Source organism: Propithecus coquereli, unplaced genomic scaffold (genome assembly GCF_000956105.1).
Source record: "Propithecus coquereli isolate 6110/MARCELLA unplaced genomic scaffold, Pcoq_1.0 Scaffold122, whole genome shotgun sequence".
NCBI classification, from domain to species: domain Eukaryota; kingdom Metazoa; phylum Chordata; class Mammalia; order Primates; family Indriidae; genus Propithecus; species Propithecus coquereli.
In genome coordinates, this window is record NW_012136303.1 from 3,317,136 (window position 1) to 3,333,900 (window position 16,765).

Below are 16,765 nucleotides of genomic sequence, written 5' to 3' on the forward strand. Positions count from 1 at the left end.
CCCGGCCAGACTTTGGCTTTTATGCGTAATTCTTCCGAAGGTACCAGTTCAGGCACCTCCTCCTGCAGGAAGCCTTCCTGACCTTCAAGACATACGAGGTGCCACCTTTGAGCTCCCCTGGAAGTCTACGACATGCCAGGCTGTCACTGTGTGTCTGCGGGTCTGTGGGTCTGTCTCCCACATCTCCTGCACTGGGACATGAGCCCCTGCCAGGTCAGATGGGGAGGTGGGGGGCATTCACCTTGTTTCCCTCAGTAATCTCTGGACCCCCAGCCCGGCAATGTCATTCTGATGACCTCAGGGCCTGGGCCGGGTTAGTCCACCACACCACACATCTTAAAAAGTAAACCTTCTATTGAAATATAAAACCTGTATACGAAGGGGCGCAGATCTCAAGTGCACGGCTCAGTGAATTTTTACAAATGGAGCCTCCGAAGCCCCCGTCGTGTCCCCTCCGGTCACTGCCCCTCAAGGGTAACCACTGTCCTGACCTCTAACACAATGGCTGAGTCCAGTATGTCCCTGAGGGTCATGTAAGAGCACCTCGTGTGTGCTCTCGTGCGCGTGGCCTCCATGCCCCCCGTCTGTGAAACCCGTTCCCGTTGTAATGCAAATACCCCGCAGTTTGTCCATCTTCCTGTCCAGGCAGCCGGGCTTCCCAGTTGTTGGCTGTTGGGAATGAAGCTGCTATGAACATTCTTGTCTTCCAGTGCACATATGTTATTTTTCATTTCTCTCGAGTAAAGAGCTAGGAGCGGAATTGCTGGAGCACGGCGGTGCGTGCACGTGGTTAGCCACGCTGGCTACGGCTATGGTTCTCCCTGAAGATCGTGCATGGCACATTGTCGCCTCTGCCGCTCCACGGCCCCGCCAGTGCCGGGTATCCCCAACATTCGCCAGGCATCCGCTTGAAGGAGGGGGAAGGGAAGCTGGCACCTGGCACTGATTGAGCACAATAAATGTGTACAAGGCGACTGACAGGTGTGAACACGTCCAGTCACCACGACCCAGTGAGGTCACTACTGTTGTTACTTCCCCACCTTGCAAGGGGAAGCCGCTTGGCCAAGGTCATATAGAGGTCCCGCCGGGCCACCTGACTCTAACACCATGCTAACCACCACCCAGCCCAGCCTCTTGGAGGGGAGGAAAATGCCACCTAGTTTCTTGCTGGACTCATCTCCTGTCTTCCTTTCAGACCCCCACGGTCCCCCAGGGGACTCCGACCTCCACCAGCTCCCCAGGCATCCCTATGTCCCCTCATGCACCAAAGCCAGGGCAGGGACTGGGCCGGCCCACGGAGGAGATCCATTAAAGTGCGTATGTCCCGGCCCCTCCTTTGGCAACCACGACTCCGCAGGCGGGGCGCGGGGCGTGAGGCATGCTGCACAAGTTCCGGGGCCACGGTGATGTGCAGCCCTTCTGAGAGCCCTAGCGAGGGCAGTGGGAGCCAAAGAAGGGACTAGGGCAGGGGAGGGACTTGATGAGGAGAAATACCCCTGGGCCTCAGCTCCCAGCGTGAAGGCCCTAGAGCCGGAATTCCTGGGTTCAGATCCTGGCTCTGTCACTCACTACAAAGTGACTCGCCTTACAGAGCCACAGTTTTCCCATCTGCAAAGCGGACTGATATTAAAGGTGCCCACCCTCACCTGACTGGCCTGGCTGTGAGGACGGGTGTCCTGGAAATGGACCGTGGGGTGTCGGGAAGGGCGGCCAAGGGTGCGAGAAATTCACATGATGGCGCTGTCCCTGGGAGACCTTCCTGAGGGGCCTGGGCTGAAAGCGGTCCGGGAAAGGAGAAGGCAGGGCAGGTGGGGACGGGTGCGGACACAGGAGTGGGGAATAGTGTGTGGCCTCCTTCTTCCCGGGTCAGGCTGCCCGGCAGGTCCCTGGGAGTCAATAGCTGCAGGCCCAGGATCCGAGACCCGGCTCTGCTCCCTTCTCGCCCTGTGACCTTGGGCCTCAGTGTCTTTAAAGGAGGACACTGCATCCGGCTGCTGAGTGTGGTGTGAAGGAGCCGGGCAGACACTGGACTCGGGCAGACACTGGACTCGGGCAGACAGGGTTCAAGTCCAGCTCCAAGCGCGCCATGTGCCTCAGACGGGTCGCTTTATCTCTCCGAGCCTCTGTCTCCCCATCTAGGGTTGGGGGAGTCTTGGAGGTGAGCAGTGGCCTGGGGGACAGAACTTCCATCGTCACCTCTCGGAGGGGTGGGGTCACCATGTAGGGCTCCCTTGCCGGCCCAGACCCCTTTTCCGCCCAGGCTGAATCCAGAGTAACTGACCACTCAGAGATGGTTGAAATCAGGTTAGAGGTCAGAGCATCCACACCCTTTCTCATTGCACAGATGGGGAAACTGAGGTTCAGAGAGAAGCTATGCCTCGTCCAAGGCCACACAGTACCCAAGGCCTGGCGAGAACCCAGGCCTTCCGACTCTAACAGCATGTGCCTTGGTTTCCCCATCTGCACACTGGGGCTGGGGAGGGTGGCAGTAAAGCTTTAGCTAGCCACAGGTGCGCTGTGCAAACATCCAAGGGTGGGGCTGGGGGAGCGGAGGGCGTCTCCGGCATGCCCAGGGTCATGGATTACCCAGGCGTCTGCTGTGCCTGCCAGGTCTGCCTCAAGGCTACCATTGTCCCAGAGCCAGGAGATGATGGGTGACAGGATTAGGGCTGATGGTGAGGGACAAGGGGATGGCCCTGGCATCCGGGCTGAGACAAGGGACGGCCCTCCCTCCTCTGTGGCACGGACCTGGGCGTGGCTAGGACACGTCAACCTGCCAGGGCCCCACCGGCCCCTGGAGTGCTGGCCCCCTGACCAGGCCTCGGGCCACCCCGCACCACCTGCAGACACACACCTGTGGCCAGATAGACCCACCCACACTCACAGATGCCCCAGACCCCCCACATCCAAAGCCTCACCCCCACAGAGACATGGTCAACAGACAGACACCAATGCACAGACACACAGACACAGGGCCACCACCCCAGTAAGTCCCAGGACTGGGACACCAACTGATCATAGAAGGCCCCGATATATATTTCTTTCAAAGTTGTGGGTTTATTTTTAACATTCTAGCACGTGACACTGATTTTCAAGGTCCAGTTAGAATACATTTATTTTGAGATGTATTTTTAACTTGATGACATGTAAACACACATTTACTTTAAAAAGGAGTCACTTTAAAGAAAAGTATCAGCGTGAATCCCAGGAGAAGTGATGGGGGCAGATGTGCCAATGTCAGGGAGCTGGTTGTCACATGAACGCGAGACGCGGAAACCCCCTCGACAGGTTACATGTGGGTGAAGTGGGACACACAGACACACAGACACACAGACAGGGGTGGACTCCACACAGTCTTCCACGATGGGCCCCTGGTGTCTGCACAGACCCTCCCTGCAGGCCGCCCGATCCATGGGCTGCTCATACACCGACACCTGCTCACAGACACACGCACCGGCCCACGCACCGGCCCAGGGCCGCGCAGTTGCCTCCCACACTCCAACACAGAACCACCGGACCACGTCTCTCTCGGACTCAAAACCCCACCTGTGGGCTGGGCGCAGTGGCTCACGCCTGTAATCCTAGCTCTCTGGGAGGCCGAGGCGGGCGGATTGTTTGAGCTCAGGAGTTCGAAACCAGCCTGAGCAAGAGCGAGACCCCGTCTCTACTAAAAAATAGAAAGAAATTAATCGGACAACTAAAAATATATAGAAAAAAAAATTAGCCGGGCATGGTGGCGCGTGCCTGTAGTCCCAGCTACTCAGGAGGCTGAGGCAGCAGGATCCCTTGAGCCCAGGAGTGTGAGGTTGCTGTGAGCTGGGCTGACGCCACGGCACTCTAGCCCGGGCAACACAGTGAGACTCTGTCTCAAAAAAAAAAAAAAAAAACCCCACCTGTGGCTAACACCAGTGGGGCATTTATGGTGCGCAAGCACTTTGTATGATTTCATTTAAATCTCACAACAGCCTGCTGAGGTATGTACTGCCCTCATGCCCACTTTATATGTGAGGAAACTGAGGCTCAGGTTGGTGAAGTGACTTGCCCAGGACACACAGCAGCAAGGAGGCAGAGGCAGGATTTGAACCCTGGCAGGCTGGCTCCAGAGCCCACACTCCAATGCCAGCTCTACCCCCGACTTGCCAGGTAGCCTTGAGCCAGTCGTTCCACCTCTCTGAGCCTCAGTCAGTCTCATCTGTGAAATGGGAACAGTCCTTATCTATCTCAGCTGCTTGGAGAATTTAAAGAGGTGACATGGGGAGAACAAAGAACTCCTGGGGGCACAGGCTCCCTGTGAATAGAGCCATCCTCAAGTCACCAAGATTTGGGGTCACACAGCTAAGGTGGGAAGAGTTTTGCCACTTGCTAACCTGTGTGACCTTGGACAAGGGGGTTGACCTCTTGTGCCTCAATTTCCTCATCTGTAAAGTGGGAATGACAACATCAGGTTGTCATGTAGATTAAATGAGATGGCACAAGTAAGCCCTGAGCATGGCATTTGGCAGGAATTCAATATGTGCTCACAACCACCCCTCAGCTGTGACCAGATGCCCTATAGACCCCAAAACCCAAAGGGGAAGAAAAGGGGAAGAAAGGGGAAGAAAAGCCACACACCAATTTACTACAAAAAAAGAGACTGAAGCGTCATGTTTGTAAGGGCCTTTCTCCTGTTTATTGCCAAGGCCCCAGCCCGGGCCCACCTGGCTCCAATCAGGGGCTCCTCCATCGTGCAGGTGGTCGGTGGTGTGTGGGCAGCTGGCAGGGGCGTCCTGCCATGGTCAGTCCAGCTTCAAGTCCAGCACCAAGGCGTTCTGGCAGGGGGCAAAGGGCCAGGGTGGGAGTCGGGGAGCAATGACCAGGGCCACCCAGGCACAGGGATGGGATGGAACTGGGCCCCTGGCCAGGAACTGGAAACCAATGTGACGTTTAAGCAAAGGTTGAAGTAGACCTGCCTTGTGATGCTGGGGAAGTCCCTTCACCTCTCTGAGCCTCAATTTTCTCAACTGTCAATTGGGCACGAGCACCCCTACCTGCCAGCTCAAAGCCTGGCATGCAATAAGAAGCTCGTATTTATTGAGCACTTATTGTACACCTTTAGGTGAATTCGCTTAATGAATCATAATACTAGTTCTATGAGGTCAGTGCCCAGATTAGCATCCCATTTTAAGCACAGGAAAATGGAGGCATAGAGAGAGGCGAAGTAATTTGCCCAAGGTGGCAGAGCAAGAGAGCAGCAGAGTTCAAGTTTCTTTCTGTGGAACCCCTGGCCAAGGAGGACCCCAGGTTCTGAGGGGCAGCCTTGCTCACGGATTGCCATGATTATACTGATGGCCACCGGCCCTCCCCAGCCCCATTCCCTCCAGTTTGAGAGAGGCAGGCTCTTGCTCATCACCCATCGGCTGAAAGTGTTGATTGACATGGCCTTCCCCAGCCCCTCCCCTCACCTCCACTACGTCCAGCTGAGCCAGGTTGTAATTCACAGCCAGAAAGTCCGGGAGTGGCAGCCCAACTTGGAGCGCATCTGAGAAACACAGTAAGGGGCGTCTCAGCCTGACGGCCCTGCATTTGACTAAGGAGTGGCTGCCTGGAGCAGAGTTGTGGGAAATAGTGCCATGATTGATTCGTGATGTCTGCCGGCTGTGCAGGCAAACAGCAAATAACCCTGATCTGGCATGTATTTACATCCCAGGTAATCTCACTCATGATGTGGGGTCAAGGGTCAGAGCCCAAATGGTGGTAGAGGCCATTGTCCCCAGGCAGATGACTGTAAGACTCCATTAGCCTCAAAGATTCGGCAATGATCATCTATTCCCTTTTAGCCTCCCCTGTCTGGAGCCTGACGGGGCTCTGAGATCACCCAGTGGCATCCCTTCTTGCTTAAGTGCCTCTTGGCACCAGCAAAACCAAAGCCTGTTGGAGCCCTCACCATTGACAACTGGGGCGTAGGCTTCTTGGAGATAATCGGTGATGAAGCCAGTTAGTTCCTTCTCCTGGGGGAGAGAAAGAAAGAGAGAAAACATCCACATCCCATCATTTAATTCAATTCAATCCAGTTCAACAAATCTTTTCAGCCCTCACTCTGGCTAGGCCTGGGGACCACAGGAGTTGATGTTAGACCTATCGAATAGTTCGTCCGGCTAGCATCGAGGAGCTGTGCCCTTCACCTCTGCTTAGTCTCTGTTCAGGTAACACATGGAGTCTTGGGTCATGGTGCAGGAGACAAGAGGTGGCTCTGCGGACGCCACTCCTGCTCCTACAGAAAACTCAGTGGCTTTGATCAGTCATTCACTCACCACCTCTCTGTACCTCCCACGCCTAGCTCTCTGTCCCTCAGTGAAATATAACAGCGCCTACTCACAGCGCTTCCGTGAGGATGAAACGAGCTTGGCCAAAGCACACAGCACAGAGTAAGTGCTGCCGTTGTTACTACTCTTAGCACCTGCTGCGGTCAGGTTCTGTGTTGGGCCCTGAAACTGTGGAGTCCAATAAAAACAACAGCTTGGCCAACCAGGGCCAGCCCGGGCTGCCACTGTCCAAGGCAATGCTGTTAAAATCAATCCAGGGAGAGGTCCAGATTCTATCCAGAAAAGGAAACAGGGACCCAGAGAGGCTAAGGGACTTTCCCAAGCTCACACGGCAGGTCAGAAGCCCCAGACCTCCCAGCGGCCTTGCCCTGTTGATCCTGCCTCCATTGCAGGGCCTCTTCCTGCAGGCCCAAAGGAAAACAAGGCCAGTCTTGTCCTCAAGCCAGCCCAGGCAGAAGCACCTGGGACACTTACATTGAAGTGGCCAATCGATGAGGACTTCCGGGCAAGGCTCAGTAATCTGTGGGGGAGGAGGAGCAAGGCAGGGGGTAGAGGAGAAAGAATGGTCAGAGTCGCTGGCCCTGGCCCTGGAGAAGAGGATCCCATGCACCCCAACCCCTCCCAATGCAGGAGTCCCCCACAACCTCAGACCAGGTGCCGGCGAGTCTCTGCTCGCATGTTACCTATGACGGGACACATGCCACCTTCATCTCAGCCCATTCTGTTTCCCACGGCTCAAACCACTAGACTCTCCTGATCTCTTCTCACTGGGACCCCCGGTGGTGTCTGCTGCTCCTGCCCAAGGCCGGCTATGCAGAGGTTTACAGCCCAGCTGGTCAGTCTCAGATCCTCCAGGACACGGAGTAGGAGCCCCTTACCCTGCCCCCTGACCCCACACAACCTCCAGTAGGCACTAATTCATGTCGATGCCAGACACGCCACGTGATGGACATCTGGTGGCTCTACCTGTCTACTCTCACTAGTCCAGTAACAGATCCTCCATTTTCCACGCTCGTGCCAAGTGGTCCAGGTGGGGCTGAGCCCAACACCCCTAAGATGAGCATATAACCCAGGCCTGGCCAATCAGAGCAGGCTGTCTCTCAGGTATGGTGATTGGCTTAGCATTGGTCATGTGACCCACGTTAGACCCAAGCCAGACCCGAGCCTTGGTAATTAGTCAGAACCATTGGACAAGAGGCTTCTCTTTTCGGGATCGCTCTCCCGCCCTGCAAGAAGAGGCTGCCTGGGAATTTAGCCAACAAAGTGGAGAGCAAAGGCAAGGGGAGGAGGGAGACAGATTCTTGAGGACTTTGTCTGCCTGGATCCCACCATGCCTGAAGGCAGACCTACCCCTACAGTCTTCAGTTATATGAGCCAAAAGTTTCCCTTTGAGGCTTAAGCTAAAGTTGGAATTCTGTCTCTTGCAACTGAAAGAATCCTGACACAATACAAGTCAGATTAATTATTAAGGCAAATACAAGAATTCATGAATGACTGAATATAAAGCTAATATGTTAATAGCACCCTCCTCCCAGAGTGTAAGAATGAAATAGAATGATGAAGACAATATGTATACTCGGTGTCTCACAGATAGAGCCCCATACACGTTAGCTGCTATTGGTATAAGGAAAGGCTTCCTGGAGGAGGTGGCATTTCAGCTGGGCCCTCACTCTCAGGTGACCTTTGGATGGCATGGGCAAAGGCCCATTAATGCAAAGGGGTGCATGCGCCCATAACCAGACCACTGGGAAAGAGCCTAGTGGAAGAGTGAGGGTAGAAGTGGGAGAATTTAAGAAAGACCTTTAGTGCCAGACTGAGATTTGAGAAAAGATCATGCAGGTAGTGGGGAGCTATTGATGGTTCTAGAGCAGGGATAGTAGGGATAGTGACTAGAGCAGACTTGTAGTGTGGGCTGTGGTGGAAGGATCAGCGGAGAGCTGGGGCAGGAAGCCAAGTGTGTTGGGAATGCCCATGAAGGGATACAGGGACACCAGCCTGGGGCAGCAGGCTCCTACCTGTCCAGGGAGGTGGCCATCTGCAGCCGGTTCTCACGCACTGAGTACTGGACTTTCAGATTGAAGTGCTGGCACGGGGGAGGGAGCAGAGAGAAGGCGGAGGGTCCCCCAGTGAGGGCTGGGAAAGCCAGAGACTTTACCACCCTTCAGCACCACCACCACCACCACCACTGCCAAGACAAAGCAGGGGTCCTCCTCTCTGCCCATCCCACCCTCGGGAATTGAACCCAGCCCACGCTCTTCATCCCTCCTTGTCCTGGGCCAGGATAGCACCCCCCAAATACCTGGCAGCATTGTAGGTCCCTGCACACAGTGTTCTTGCTGCAGGCCTTTGCATATGCTGTAACCTCTGCCTGGGCTGTCCTCCATCCCCAGACTCCCCAGCATCAACCCCTTCCCTGGCCAGCTTCTGCTCAACCTTCAAAACATAGCTCAGCTATCACTTCCTCTGGGCAGTCCTCTGTGATTTCCCCAAACTGGATCTGGGATCGCTTTAGGCTCCCTTAGTCCCTCAGTGAACCCTTCACTGCCTTTGCAGATGCTAATGAATGTTGGAGGGAGAGGGAGGGGAGGAAAGGGAAAGTCAGGACTCAGCCCCTGACCCTCGGTTTGCTGGTCTTGCCAGCCTTTCAAAGGCTCCGTGGCAGAGCCAAGGATCAGACATCATGACGGTGACTGGGAGGTTAGGACCACACAACTGAGATTATCTAAGAACCCTCCAATCCATGACTTGGCTGTCAACTAAAATCCCACTCTCCAGCCCCAAACACCCACGAGGTTGGGAACAAATGGGGAACAGCTCTCACAGCTTCTAGGACAAAGAGGGACACCAGAGCCTTGCCCCGCCGCCGGACAGCTGACATCTCCAGGGTGCCGTGCAGGTGAAGCAGGCTCTTGCCGGGATTCATGGTGAGCTTGGGAGGCTTGTTTATCCTGATCTGGGTCACCAAGGGCTTCGACTTGGGGTAGGCCTCAGCCACCTACGGAAACCAGGAGACTTCACTCAGTCCTTAGACTGGCGCCTTCAGTTGAAATCAGGGGTCCCTCGTGGGAATAGGTGATTTCTACCCTGGACATAGGAAGTACAACATGCAAAGGCCGGGATGTGTCTATCAGGAAATAAAGAGAACGAAACACACAATTTGGCTGTTCTGTCTTGAACACAGAAAGCGCAATGCACGAACGCTGAACTCATTCTACGCTGGACCCAAAGAGCGCTTTATGGAGAAGTCAAGGTGCTGCCACATTGGACAAGGGACCTGTGGCATTGAGAAGGTGCCTCCCAAGTCCTCACCTTTGACCAGAGGGCAACAGGGCAGGGCAGGGAGTGGTGGTCACAGGGAATTGGGGACTCACTGCAGGGATGAAGCCAGCCAGCGTCACAGTGGTTTGTGGGGGCAGCTCACCAATCTACAGAACGAAAATTAAGATTAGGATCACTGACGTCCTCCCTGACCCAGTCTGACAGGCATCTCCTCTACTCGACAACATGTGCCCTTCGAGGCTCCCTCCATACAGCACCTACCACTCTGTGCTTGACTAGATAATGAGCTTCTGGGCAGCCCAGACGATGGTCTACACATTCCAACGCCCATAGCTCTTAGCACAAGGTCAAAGGCTGAGAAATGTTGTTGGATGAAAAAGCGAGAAGATGGATGGGAGAATGGATAGATGTATTGGAGAGAGGGGCATGGGCAGATGGATTCCTGGATGGATAGACAGATGGATGGGAAAATGGGTGGGAGGACGGATGGGTGGATGGAAGGATGGGTAGGTGGATGCATGAAAGGAATGATGAAGAGGAGGATGGGCGGATAGGAAGATGGTGGTATGGGGTGATAAATGGATGGGAAAACAGACGAATGGATTGATGGGGTGGGAAGATGGATGGAACGGTACATGGATGGCTGATGAGCGGAAGGATGGGGGGATGAATGGATAGATCAGTGGGGCGGATATGGTGGATATGGGGGTATACGTGGATGGATGATTGGACCAATGAGTAGGTGACTAGGAGGATGGGTAATGGAAAGTTGGGCGGGTGTGGGGTGCTTGGGTGGTAAATGGCAGGTGCATAGATTCACTCATTCGACAGCAGTTCCTGTTCTAGAACTTGCGTGGATGATATGGTGGGATGGATGGATGCTAGTTGGAAGGCTAGAACCTAGGCATGAATACATGCTGGCTAGCTAGACAGGCAGGTGGAGAGTGACTGGATGAAAGGAAGCTGATAGATGGCCGAGGCATTAGAGGTGTAGGTTGAGGAGCGGTTGGCTGTATGGACAGTGGACGTACGGAAAAGTCGATGGTGGTTACATGGGCAGAGGGATGGCGGATGGTGGGATAAACGTGATGGAAACCCAAATCAGTCCCGGCATCTCCCAGTCTCAGTGTTGCCCACAACCCCAGGATAATTCCCAGAGTGGACAAACTAGGCAGGGACTGTCACTGTGGGGGCAGAAGAGGATGGGGTAGGGCGCTGGACAGCTCACCATCGTATCCCGAATGTCGGCATCGAAGGACGTCTGCAGCAGGGCGAGCTCCGCCGTGAGGAAGGCGGCCGAGAGCAGCAGCTGTGACGAGCCTTCAGCATAACCCTCGGGGAACTGGAGGGCGTCCCCAGCGTCAGCAAGCTTGATGGCTTTGCCCTTTTGCTGCTGCACCACAGGCTGCGGGACAGCCGGGAGGGCCACACTCACCCTCGGCCCCCGAGGGCCTGCGGTCGGGGGTGCGTCTCATCCTCCAAACCCCTGGAGCTCACAGCAAGCCCCAGGTCAGCAAGTCACTAACTGTCAGAGCCAGAGCAGGCCACAGTGGCCCCACCCTCCCAGTGTACAGGTGGGTAGACTGAGGCCTGAGAGGAAAAGGAAGTCCGTCATGAACCACTGGCATTTCCTCCTGGGTGAGCCCCTGGTCAGGAGAAGCAAACGGCCTTGGGGGAAACACGAGTGTGAAGTCAGCAGCCCCAGAAACCAGCCGGGCACTCGAGGTTCACGTTCAGAGCAGAAAGCAGGAGAGACCGGTGTCCCGGGGATACCCTGGTGGGGGCCTGAGGGGCCTCCTACCCTCCACAGCGTTAGTCCGACACCCACCACCCAGGCGGGGAGCCTGAGCCCCCAGCCCCCTGGAGGTCCCCGGCACTTACACTAAAGCCCACTTGGATGTAGCTGGCCGTGGTGACAGGTGTGGACGTCAGGACATACTTGACAGTGCCCGTCTGGCCCACGGGCATAGGGTCTGTGTGAAAAGGAGGTTCCAAAACCATCAGAGAGTCGCCGACCCTGGGTGCAGCCCAGAGAAGCCCGTGCCAGCCAGCTGCACTGGAGCCAGGCCCTCCGGGTGACCCGAGGCAAATTGCTTAGCATCTCTGGGCCTCTGCAACTTCATCTGCAGAACAGAGGCCACAGTGCCCGGCCCAGGAAATCACATCGCACTGCTGGCACGGGGCTTGAGAGTTCACCACAGGCCGTCACGGCTTGGGTCTCACAGCAGACCGGCGGGGGTGGGATTATCAGCTGTTTTACAGATGCGCAAACTGAGGCTTGGAGGAGGAGGTGGCTTTCCCAGGCCACACTGCGGGGGACATGAGTGAGTTTTCTTCAGCCCCAGACATTGATATTTCCTCTCCCCAACACTGGGGAGCCCTGTGGACCCCAAAATGGAAGCAGCAGATGCCCCCGGCAAAGGCGAATCAGGCATTGCTATCGGGTTACTATTCAGGGTACAAGATTTGTGGATGAGCGCAGAGTGGCTGCTGTCCTTGGGGTCTGGGGGGTGCTGGATGGAGCGCGGGGTGGGGGGATGAGAGGGAGGATCCAGAGTCCCTCAGGACCTCAGGGCCTTGGGCTTCCCATCTGGACAGTGCAGGGTGGACACCCTGACCTCAGGGCTCCTGAGTCCCGAGGCTGGGCAGGAAACATCCATTGGAATGGGGAGTAGGGCCTCAAAATCCATCCATCCTGGTGTCCCCGTGCAGGGCCGAGGTGTGGCTGGGGCTACACTCACCATTCAGGTTGGCCCACTTCCTGTTCACATACACCAGGACCGCATCGATGGCTGGACACATCTGGAAGCAGAGCAGGCACTGGGCTGAGAGGGTGCCTGCATGGGGGGCCTCACCCCACACAACTGCATGGTTTTCCATGGTTTTCCATGCAGGGGAATCCCAAGAACCCTGGTGGGACAGGAACTGGTGGGGAAACTGAGCCCCACGTCACAAGTCTGTGGCAGAGCCTGAAACAGAATCCGGATCTCCTGGCCAGAATCAAAGTCTGCAAAATCTGCGAGGACTCATTCCCCAGGGGCTGGCCATTTAAGCAGGGCTGGCAAGCTGTGACATGCAGGCTGTCGTTCCCTCCTCCCATGCTCATGGCAGACATCACTAGATGATCATGGCGCTATCTCCCCCTGAGCCAGCCACAGCCTCAGAATCCTTCCCAGCCACTAGCAGCCAATCAGGGTCAGCACCCAAAATGAAGTGCACTTGCCAGCCCTGGTCTAAGCCATCCCAGCTGCGGGGCTGCAGGCTTTGTCTGGGCCACTCACCAGGCCAGGGAGGACTTTGTGCAGGGTGCTGTCCAGGAACTTGTTGACCACCTTGGGCAGCATGCTGGATGGACACAGGCACCAGAGGGTGGGCAAACAGGTGCACCAGCGGCAAGAATTTAGGCACAGGACATGGAGGGACATGGTTAAGGGGAGGTCAATGGCTCAGGGAGTGGGATGCTAAGAGTGGAGCAATGTGGACCGGCCGTCCTCCCCAGCCACAGGGCCCCTCACTTGCTAGGCAGGTTGGTCTTCACGTTGACCAGGATGACCTCACAGCCCTCGCTCTTGAACATGGGGAGGCCTGTCTCCTCGTCCTGCAGAAGCCGGTTGGTGGCTGTGATGTTCAGGACCACGATGATCTCCATGTTCCCTCCCATGAAGCTGGAGGGTGGGGCAGGCAGGCATTGTGGGCAGCTCTGCCACTGTGACCACTGTCCCTGCCTCCTCCTTGCTCACAATCTCAGTAGCTCTGAGAGGGGGAAAGGGGAGGGGACCACCCCCACAGGACAGAAAAGGGGAGGGGTGGGACCTGCCCAAGGTCAAACAACCAGCCTTTTCCCTCCCCTCTTGCTTTGGCAAACTCTTACACATCCTTCAAAACCCTGCTCAGCTGTCCTCACATCCTCAAAATCTTTTCTGATTTCGGCTGACCTGCCCAGTGCTTCCTCTGTCCTAGGCCAATCACCGAGTCTATGATTGTGCACAGCTCTGGCTCCCATCAAAGGTAGGAACCAAGTCTACATCACCTCAGATCATAGCACCCAGATGATACACAGTAGGCACTCAATGAATGTGCATGTGAGGGTGAGACAGGGAGGCCATTCTCCTTCTGCCTTCCCTCCCCTGCCCAACTCACCTCTTGCCAGTGATGGTCATGCCTGTGGCCACACACTGGAAGATGCCCACTCCAGGTACAAAGTTCAGTGTGATGACGGGCAGCTGGACATCCTTCACCTTCAAACTGGGAGGGGACAGGCGTCCACAGCAATGAGAACTGAACAGGCGAGCCCCAGGGCCTCAACTCACTCCTCCACCACCTTGCTGAGAGGCCTTGGGCACACCCCTATCCCATGTCACAGGGATAAGTCTGCCTCAGGGGGCCATGAAGAAGTGCAAACAAAAGGCTGGACATGAACCAATTCGTATACAGAAAGCACTCATCATATGGGAGAGGGGACACCTGACTGACTGTGTATGACCTTGGACTGTTCCCTTCCCTTACGTGGGCCTCAATTTTCCCATCAACAAACGTGGAGGTTTGCTTAGATCAGGGTTTCTCAGCAGCGGCACTATCAGCATTTGGGGCAGGATACTTTGTCGTGGGAGGCTGTCCTGTGCATGGCTGGGTGTTTAGTAGCATCTCTGACCTCAATTCACTAGATGCCAGTAGCACTTCCCCACTCTCCTGCAAACTGTGACAACCAAAAATGTCTACAGACATTGCCAAACGTCCCCTTGGAGGCAAAGTCACCCCTAGTTGAGAACCAGGATAACAAAGATGTGGCACATTGACCTCCACTTGCCCATCCTGAGCTCTTGGCAGACATCACTAATTGATCACAGTCCTATTTCCTGTTAAGTCCGGATAGTGGCTCAGATCCCTCCCAGTGCATCATTCCAGGCAGCCCCTACCAATCTACCCCACATGGCACTTGCAAAGGAACCAATTTCCTCTTGTCATTAGAGGATCGTTGATACCCTTCCAGCTCTACCATTTGAGGATGTTTTCATTTAATTTCATATACAGGGAGCTCATGCTGCATGTAGGGAGTTGACGTTCCACTTTTCAACCTTACTTCCTTCTCAAATGACCCTGCTCACAACAAGGCAAGAATTGTCCCCAGTGGATGGCTGAAGAGGCCCCGGCTCAGGCAGAAGCAGTGACCTGCCTAACGTCACACAGCAGGACAGCACGAGGCAGGGAGGAGGCCCCAAAGCTGGCACCAGCTCTCTCACCTGGCCTTCTCAGGTCTGGGCACAGCCTTCCCCACCACCCTCTGCCCGAACCACCCCCCCACCCCACCCCTGCATACTTGGTGATGCCCTTGATCGGTTTCATGCCCGGCTGTTTCTTGCCTGCCTCAGCTGCCATCTTCTCCAGGATGTGACTCTCATCCATGGCACTCTGGACCTCTGCCGTGGGGGTCCAGAGAGACACTCAGGTGAGAGATGGGCTCGGGAGTCCCAGGCCCCTTCCAGTCACTGTGTCCCACCCTGGGCTGGGCGATGGCACAGACCCACAGATGAGTCATGCCCAGTCCCCGCCTTCCCCCAGCCTCCTGAGGGAAGCCAGAGTCACCAGCAATGACAGTGACAAGCTGTAGGAACCACAAGCGGGGTTTAGGCCAGGAAGGGAATAGCCAGGGAAGGCTTCCAGGAGGAGGTGACATATCAGCTGGTCCATGAAAGGGAAATAGCAATTTTCCCCAGGAAGCAAAGAAAAAGGGTCCCACTCCGGACAGAGGGCACGAGTACAGGGTGAGGGCAGGAGAAGGTGGCAGGTGAGGAAGACAGACATTCAGCGTGGCTGGAGGGCAGGGGAGACAAGACAGGCAGCCGGGGCAGTTTGCAGGGGGCATATCATGGGGGTCACGAATGCCAAGTTGGAGTGTTGCTTTATCCTATGGGCCAGCCGCTCCCAGACCCGGGGGACTGGGGACTCCGCTGGGAGCTTGTTAAAATGCAGATTCTGAGCCTGAGGCAGAGAGATTCTTCCCCAGGCCTAGAGGCCCCCACCCCAATGACAACGCCAGAAACACCTCCATTACGGTCACAGCTAATGCCCAGAGAGGGGACAAATACTGAGCTGACAGAACTGTCATTAGCCTTTTGTGCCTCGATGTGACTCCATTTCCCCTGTGGCCACGGAGTTGGGGATGGAGGTGGAAAATCAATTTTACTAAGGTTCCCCCAGGGGATTTTAATCTCACATTTTATTTGATCCCAAGGAAGAACTGGTTGCCCTCTTTTACATTTTCTTTACATTTTACATTTTCTTTACATTTTACATTTACAGATGAGTGAACAGCAACACAGAGAGGGCAAGGGACTTGCCTGAGGTCACACAGCCAGTTGTTGCTGGGATTTGACCCTTGTCCATCACCCCCACAGCCCACTCGTGGCCACCAACCCCCGACATTAGGGCTAAGGAGAGACTCCAAGGGAGCAGGATTTCCAGCTGAGCCTCTAACGTGTGGGGAGACCACGGGCAAGTCATCCCACTTTCTCTGGGCCTCAGTTTCTCCCTCTGTAAAATGGGAGGATGATAATAACGCATTGTGTATAAGTTTATTCTGAGGATCATAGGATGCTCAAGGCCACACAACCATGATCATTGACTACCCGCTGCCTGCCCCGTGCGCCCCCTCCTGGCCCCACCCCTGGCCCACAAGCTCACCTCGGTTCATGACGTCCATGCCCAACCGCAGCAGCGCCCCAGGGTCAGCTCGTGTGCCGGTCAGCAGGCTGCAGAGTGCCAGACACAGGATCCGCAGCATGGCGCCACCTGTGCCGAGGGGCCGGAATTGGGTGCAGCCCAGCAGGCCTTGGGTCCCCTGGGGACCTCCCATCTCGGGGCAGATCCAGCCTCCTATTGTCGGGGGCCCAGGAGCCTCTGGCCTCCAGCCATTCTAGCAGACATCATCACTGCCTTCTCCCAGGGGATCGGGGGATCCAGATTAAACAGCGGGCCTCCAGAGTCACCGCCAGTAGGCCACTTCCCGCTCTGAGCCACAAACGCCCGTGGGCACGATGCGTTCTGACCAGCCTGCAGTATGGGGCTGGTGGGAGATTCGGCTGCGGTTTTCCACGGGGTCAAGTGTGGCCCAGTGCTGGGGCCACAGAGGGAACTCCAGCCCCACCCTGACTCGGGGAGCCCCACTGCAGCGTGGATGTGGGGAG

At 55.8% G+C, this 16,765-nt stretch overlaps 1 protein-coding gene across 1 annotated transcript; it reads right to left on the reverse strand.

Moving 5' to 3' along the window:
* Positions 1-4,775: 4,775 nt before the first annotated feature.
* Positions 4,776-16,362, reverse strand: BPIFB6 (BPI fold containing family B, member 6). The gene is made up of 15 exons (XM_012665718.1): positions 16,263-16,362; positions 14,899-14,998; positions 13,722-13,826; positions 13,097-13,246; positions 12,863-12,926; positions 12,323-12,383; positions 11,463-11,554; positions 10,810-10,986; positions 9,674-9,727; positions 9,124-9,297; positions 8,318-8,385; positions 6,777-6,822; positions 5,924-5,987; positions 5,442-5,518; positions 4,776-4,808 (listed from the first exon to the last, which is right to left on the reverse strand). Exons 1-15 carry the CDS (start codon positions 16,360-16,362, stop codon positions 4,776-4,778), a joined length of 1,365 nt encoding a protein of 454 aa, XP_012521172.1.
* Positions 16,363-16,765: the final 403 nt, after the last annotated feature.

Bases quoted from the DNA above. Each gene is read 5' to 3' on its own strand.
- BPIFB6 (XM_012665718.1), bottom strand. From the start codon at position 16,362: ATGCTGCGGATCCTGTGTCTGGCACTCTGCAGCCTGCTGACCGGCACA. The intron at 14,999-16,262 runs GTGAGCTTGTGG...CCCCCACGGCAG, and splicing joins CATGGACGTCATGAACCGAG to AGGTCCAGAGTGCCATGGAT. The intron at 4,809-5,441 runs GTGAGGGGAGGG...GCCCCCTGCCAG, and splicing joins CTCAGCTGGACGTAGTGGAG to AACGCCTTGGTGCTGGACTT.